This window comes from Misgurnus anguillicaudatus, chromosome 12, assembly GCF_027580225.2.
Source record: "Misgurnus anguillicaudatus chromosome 12, ASM2758022v2, whole genome shotgun sequence".
In the NCBI taxonomy this organism is placed as follows: domain Eukaryota; kingdom Metazoa; phylum Chordata; class Actinopteri; order Cypriniformes; family Cobitidae; genus Misgurnus; species Misgurnus anguillicaudatus.
This window is the reverse complement of record NC_073348.2, coordinates 35,906,692-35,913,657: the sequence shown is the minus strand read 5'-3', so window position 1 is coordinate 35,913,657 and position 6,966 is coordinate 35,906,692. Positions and strand designations below refer to the sequence as shown.

At 43.0% G+C, this 6,966-nt stretch overlaps 1 protein-coding gene across 1 annotated transcript; it reads right to left on the bottom strand.

Annotated features, from left to right (window-relative positions):
- Positions 1-6,745, bottom strand: LOC141368910 (trace amine-associated receptor 13c-like). The gene is made up of 5 exons (XM_073873737.1): positions 6,693-6,745; positions 2,136-2,277; positions 1,951-2,071; positions 1,580-1,638; positions 1-942 (listed from the first exon to the last, which is right to left on the bottom strand). Exons 1-5 carry the CDS (start codon positions 6,743-6,745, stop codon positions 1-3), a joined length of 1,317 nt encoding a protein of 438 aa, XP_073729838.1.
- Positions 6,746-6,966: the final 221 nt, after the last annotated feature.

Sequence of the window (6,966 nt, the reverse complement as noted above, 5' to 3'; positions counted from 1 at the left end):
TTATGCTGGTTTAAATATTTTGGATAGATTTAGGATGTGTTTAACTGACGTTCTAAACCAGGGGTAAAATATAGCATAGATGAGACGATTCAGAGCTGAATTAATATACAACATCCATAACATAAAATAGGCTATAACAGAAGTCATGTTTGTGTTTGGTGTTAGAGATAAACTAAAATAAGGAATCCAGCAAAACAGATAAACCGTCACAATGATTCCTAATGTCAGAGCAGCTTTGCTCTCAGATTTCCTCCTCACTGAACCTTCTGTTAGATGTTTTCCACTCTTCATCAGAGAGTTTATAACTTTCACTTGTTGATATGCGACATAAAAGACTCTCAAATATAAAGTTATAATGATGGTACAAGGAAGCAGGAAAGACACGAACATATCAGCGATTGACCAGGCAAATGTAGTGATAACTGTACAGTCTCCATAACATGTGTATTTTGTTTGTGAGGTAGTTATAAGAACTGAAATGTTATAAGCTGAAGAGTAGAACCAGGAAACAAAGATCATAATTATTGTTCTAGTCGTCGTTATTTTCTGTGGGTACAGCAAAGGGTTACACACAGCCACATAACGGTCAACAGCTATTAACACTAAATTACCCAGAGATGTAGTGATGAGCAATCCTACAATTAATATAAACAGTCTACAGACAGTGTCTCCAAAGTACCAACACGTTTCAATCAACCTAATTGCCTCCAAGGGCATGCCAATAAGTCCTACGAGCAGGTCGGCCACAGCAAGAGAGAGAATGAGCATGTTGGTTGGAGTATGAAGCTTCTTGAAGTGAGAGATGGAGATGATCACCAGCAGATTCAGAAACACAGTCCATACTGACAGCAGTGAAAAAAACACATACATGATATTGTATTCATGTGTTGAGCGTTTTGTCTTGATGCATGATGAGTTAATGACAGGAAAGCAGTATTGAGTCTCATTATCTTCTATCTCACAGGCCATGAGTAAGGTCTCCGCCTGATAGTTTGATCTGACCTCCTTACTGTTCTGTCATTTATACAGTATCTGAATCAGATGACTCAACCCATTCACCACCCACTCTGATGCAACAATGTTTTTCAATGGATATTATTTAGACTTTTTTACATTTTTACTTTTTAGATGCTTTTTAAAAAATGAGCTTTGATGCAACACTCTAACAACTCATGACAACGCGTTTATGGCAGTGGGAGGTGGCTTTTTGAACACCTTGTGTTTTTGCTGCCTACCGCACCATGCGTTTTTGATGTAGCGCTCGGAGTGCCTGAAGTTGAAAAAGTCAACTCTGAGCGGAAAAGCACCCAACTTCATTCACGGTTTTTCATTGTCCAATTGAATGCAGGGAGAGACGGGCCTTACATTATGCTGATAGAAGTTTACAGTTGCTTGGAACGGGACCAACGAATTGGGAATCCCTAGCAAACTGCTGCCCCTTCCAGTGCCCTGCATGCAGAGAAGGCTGGCTACTGCTTTTGTATATAACTCAATATAACTCACTTAGTAACCTAAGACAAAACTGGGAAACGGGGGACACTGCTGAAGCCACATCCTCCTCTTACAGGTTCCTGGTGACAGTAAATGATATGGAATAACTGCAGTAGGTTTTGCTGCATATTGAGGTCTCTGGAGTGGCTTAAATAGGTTACACCAGTATGGAGATCACAGAGTTCTGCTCTGCTGGAGGGGAAATGTAGACTTGGGTAACTCTGCAGACTTTACACATATGGGACCCCGTAGGCCGAATGCGTTGGAGTAAGAACCAAATTCTACACATGAGCCGGGGCTCTCAGTGCTTCTACCTGTTAGATGTAAAAACATGTGAGGAAACTGGCTCTACAAGAACACCATAGAACCTAATAAATGTGTTAGGTGTTGGCCAGCCTGCAGCTCTACAAATGTCTGTCAGCAAGGCGCTGCAAGCCAATGCCCAGGAGGGCGCTATACTTCTGGTAGAGGGCACCCGTAACCTGAGCAGGCACGGCATGCCCTGTAGTTGATATGCCAGGGCAATGGTGTTCACAATCCAGTGTGACATCATCTGCTTGGTGACAGCTTTTCCCTTTTGCTGGCCTCAGTAACAGACGAAAAGTTGTTCTGAGGTTCTAAAGCTTTGTGTTCAGTCCATGTACAGTCGCAGAGCATAAACAGGATGCAACAAAGCTTAGGCTGGATGTCTCCACCAGGGGCAGCTCGTGCAGGTTCACCAACTGATCCTTAAAAGTGGTGGTGGAAATCTTGGGCTTGTAGCCGGGCTGGGGTCTCAGTGTTACACTGGAGTCAGCAAGCCCGAATTAATCATAGACAGAGGAATGTTTGCAGGCCCTCTAATCTCTTTATCAAGGCCAATGCAGTCAGGCTTAGAGTTTTCACTGAAAGAATTTGGTCCGACCTGACTGCAGTGGCTTGAAGGGGGCGTCCTGGAAAATTAAAGCAGCATGGACAGATCCCAAGAGGGTATTGAGCAGAGGTGTGGACTCGAGTCATGTGACTTGGACTCGAGTCAGACTCGAGTCATGAATTTGACGACTTCAGACTCGACTCGACAAAATGTACAAAGACTTGCAACTCGACTTGGACTCGTGAACATCAATGACTCGTGACTTCACTTGGACTTGCGCCTTATGACTCGAGAAGACTTGCTACTTCACACGAAAACCTGGGGATTTTTTTTCACACGGCCGCGCCGCTCTCAGTGTATCTGCATCTGTGAAAAAAATGTGCACAACCTGCATACAGAGAGCATGCGCGCTGCCTGCACGACAGCCAATCACTGTAGTCCCACGTTGGTTTGGGTGTTGGGACCGTACCAGCAGTACAACTCAGCAGTGGTGTAGTCTACGTGATACGCAGGTACACGCCTTATACCCACTAGGAATTGTCAAGGAATTCCGTATACCCACTAAAAATAGTGCGAGGATGCGTAACAGCATGGTTTTGTAACATTTCAAACTTTTAGTCATAGTGAAGCACTGACCAGCATGCTACACTTGCTACGATATATTTGGTGTGTTTGACTTCCTGCCGACTGCGCGATCCGATCGGCATATGAAATTACTATAGCGGCACGAAAGTGACTGGGGAGCAGACCGATGTGGCAGCAAAGTACCGCGAGAGCGATTCCAGTTATCACGTGGAGAAATCTGCTTTGAATCGCTCTCGCGCTACTTTGACATCACCAAGAGGTCTGCTTAGCGCCAAATGAGCTCGAACCTGCAGTGTAGCTGCTCTCGCGACACTGTAAACAAACATGTGGAGGAACGAGTGGAGCAGTGCACAACATAAAATCCGAAGAGTTAACAACGCACATGTGAGTAAACAACATTTAAATCATCAGTCCAGTTTATTACTTTATCTGGAGGTAAGGCTCCAAATGCAATAAAATAAGCCCGTGTTTATGTCCTGATGGTTTTTAGCTGCCTTCAGCATGTTTGCTTGTGCTTCACAGTGTTAAACTTTCCTTCTCTGTGTTAATTTATATATCTACGTTCAAGATGTATATGATCTTAAACGTCTGTTTGATTTGGGTGTCTAATATTAGGCAATATGATAATCTTGTAACAATAATTAAGTAAAAGCCTATTTTAATTTTTAGACAATGCTTGTATTATATGCAAATAAGCTTTTTTATGTCAAAGACTATGCAAATTAGAGTTAATTCATGGTCATCTTAAATGTGTATTAAATAAAAACATTTACATCATTAAATTACACATGGTAATGTTATCAATAGTTGTCAGATAATAGCTATTGAAAGAGTGGACTTTTTTCTCCTTCAATGCATGTGTTAGCCATGGTTTGAAGATTGTAAACAGTTTATTTAATTTTAATTAACAGTTGAGTAGCTTTTGGCCCTGAGTTAGATGTTAATTAACACTAAACTAGTCTAAAAATCAGTCCAGTTTCCCCAGCTGTAAATGCAAATTGGCTATTAAAGTCTTTTTTTCTTTTATAATAAACTGACATGTTCATACACATTCAGTTTATGAGTAAACTTTCAGAATGCTCTCAGTTACATGAATATCTATACTGTATGCATCTGTGAGTGTAGTGGTGGGGTGTCGCGCTGGGACGAGTGAGCATAAGGGTCAAAGCAAAAACAAAAATCTAGACTACACCACTGCAGCTAAGTCACTACATTGACATGGCAGAAGGACAGTATGCCCTTTTGTTCTGGGCATTGAACAGTAAGACTCTTCCTTCACTCTTTCAAGTAGCGATCCGAGTCTTGGCAGTGCCTGTTTCTAGTTCTCCAGTGAAGCGAGTTTTCAGCCACGGTGGCATCATTCTGCGTCCCTATCGCGCACAAATGACTGACAGACTTTTGGCCAATTTGATCTTTTCGAATGCAATGCAGTATAGGGGCCTCCCTCCACCTGTCGCGCATTTTATTTCTGTGGTAAGAGGACTTGAAATGACTCGAAAGTAAAATGGTAGGACTTTGGACTCGACTTGAGACTTGTTGGCTTTGACTTGTGACTCGACTCGGGACTTGCCTCGTCTTTGACTCGACTTGACTCGGGACTCGAAAGCAAAGACTTGAGACTTACTTGTGACTTGTATAACAATGACTTTGTCCCACCTCTGGTATTGCGAAAGGACAAGTGAATTTAACCTCCTTTCCCCCTAAGGAACCTGATGACCAGGATGTGCTACCTTCTATAGGGTCATGGTGGGCAAAGATAGCAGCAACATACATTTTAATGGTGGAGGGGGACAGCCTCCACCCCAAGAGGTGCTGTAGAAAAGAGAGCACAACACTGATCAGGCATTTTTTGGCAAAGAGGTTTCACTCTATGCCATAAGCATGTCTCATGGTTTGTGCTTACGCTGAAGTGATAACGGGCACTACCTGCTGGGTTTAGCCACTAAGAACTTCTACGTCCTGTCCAAGAACCACACATGGAGATTCCACAGGTCTGGATATGCCATATGGTCCCTCCTTTTTTGAGAAAGAAGGTCCTTCCTCAGGGGAATTCGCCAGGGAGGGCTGTCATGAGGAGGACAAGCTCTGTGAACCAGGTCCTGAAAGACTAGTAGGGCACCATTAGGACCTGCTTCCTGTCTTCCCTGACAAGCAGGCTAACTGGGGGAAAGGAATATTTGTGAAGACCCTAAGGTCAGCTGTTTACCAAGTCATATATGCCAAGAGTTCCCTTGTTCAGAGTTGAAAATAGTTGCTAGTGAGAGGTCTCTAGAAATGCAAAGAGATCTGCTTGTGCTTTACTGAATTATCTCGTGAAGAGTTGGACCATTTAGGAGTGGAATCGCCACTTGCTGGACGCGCTGCCCGTACAAGCTCATTGGCTGCAGGGTTGAGTGTGTCCTGGATGTGAATAGCTTGAAGTGACCTCAGATGCTTCTGACTCCACAAAAGGAAATGGTGCACGAGTTGTGACATGCAGCAAAAGCTTAGACCACCTTGTCGGTTGATGTACACAACGGTGGCAGTGTTGTGTATGGACTAGAACACCTTTGACCCGTAACTCCCTTTTGAGTTGGTCGAGTGCAAGATACACTGTCCACAAACTGAGGCAACGGATATGCCAGTGCAGCTCGGGTTCCGTCCAAACTCCTTAAACTGCATGCCTGTTGTATGTTGTCATGTATTTCATTATGCTGGTGTTATGTGTTCCCGCATGTGTTGTGCACATGTGCAGTGTGTCTGTAGTGCTTGCTACTGCTAAAAACAGTAAAGAGATATGTTGTTACAAGACGGTGTCTGTGTACTATGTATTTAAACGTGTGTCATTCACTCCACAAAGTAAACTGGCGATGAGGATAAACGCAATATTGTGTTACTGTGACACTGCCGAGTGAAATAGAAAAGAAAAGGGTACAACGTCAGTGACGATCGGTGGAAAGGAAAATCATCAAACAGTGAGTGAAAAGTGCATTAACTTGTAAAGATGGCTGGATTAGTGGGACAAATCAGACCATTTGATGAAAATACGGAGCAATGGAGCTTGTACACAGAGCGGTTTGACTTTTTTTATCAAGGCTAATGGAATTAAAGACAAAGTTCTCATACCGACCTTTCTGAGTGTAATGGGCAGTAAAACATACAATCTACTGCATAGCCTGGTCCAGCCCAATAAGCCTGGTGATTGCTTGTTCAGGGACATTCTAACATTGCTCAAAGAACATTTTGCACCAAAACCCCTCATTATTGCTGAAAGATTTCACTTTCGTAAACACAACCAGTTAGAGTGAGAATAAATCACGCAGTTTTTTGCTGTTCTGAAACGTTTCTCTGAACAGTTCGGAGTTCGGAGCAACGTTGAACGACACTATAAGAGACGGATTTGTGTGCAGACTGCGCAGTGAAACCATTCAGAAACGTCTTTTATGCTAAAGTAATTTGACACTGGAGCGAGGGATGGAAATCAGTGTTTCCATAGAAATGGCTGCCAAAGAAGCACAAGAGTTAAACACTTTTACCCAAGTGAACAAAGTATATAGGGAAAAAATGAAAAAAGGCAGCAAGAGAACTTGTTATCAGTGTGGAAAGAGTGGGCATCTGCCACAAGAATGTCGCTCTGCTGCTAATTGATGATCTTTTTTCTGGTTTAGCAGGCTGTAAAAATTTCAGCAAAATAGACTTATGTCAAGCTTACATTCAAATGCATGTTGATCCTGTTTCCCAGGATCTGCTGACTATTGTAATGCACAAAGACCTATACAGGTACCAGAGGCTCCCATTTGGCATAACTTCGGCTCCAGCTTTGTTCCAGCGGGCCATGGACCAGATCTTAAGTGGCTTAAATGGAGTGCAATGCTATCTTGATGACATGATTATCACAGAAAAAGACTATGAAGATCATCTCAGAAACCTGAATGCCACACTGCAGAGACTGAATATGAGTGAATACGGTCTGCGGGTAAAAAAAGATGGTGCTTCACAAAGCACCATCATAGGTAAAGGCTGTCATCAAAGCACAATCTCCAAAGAGTGTTAGCCAG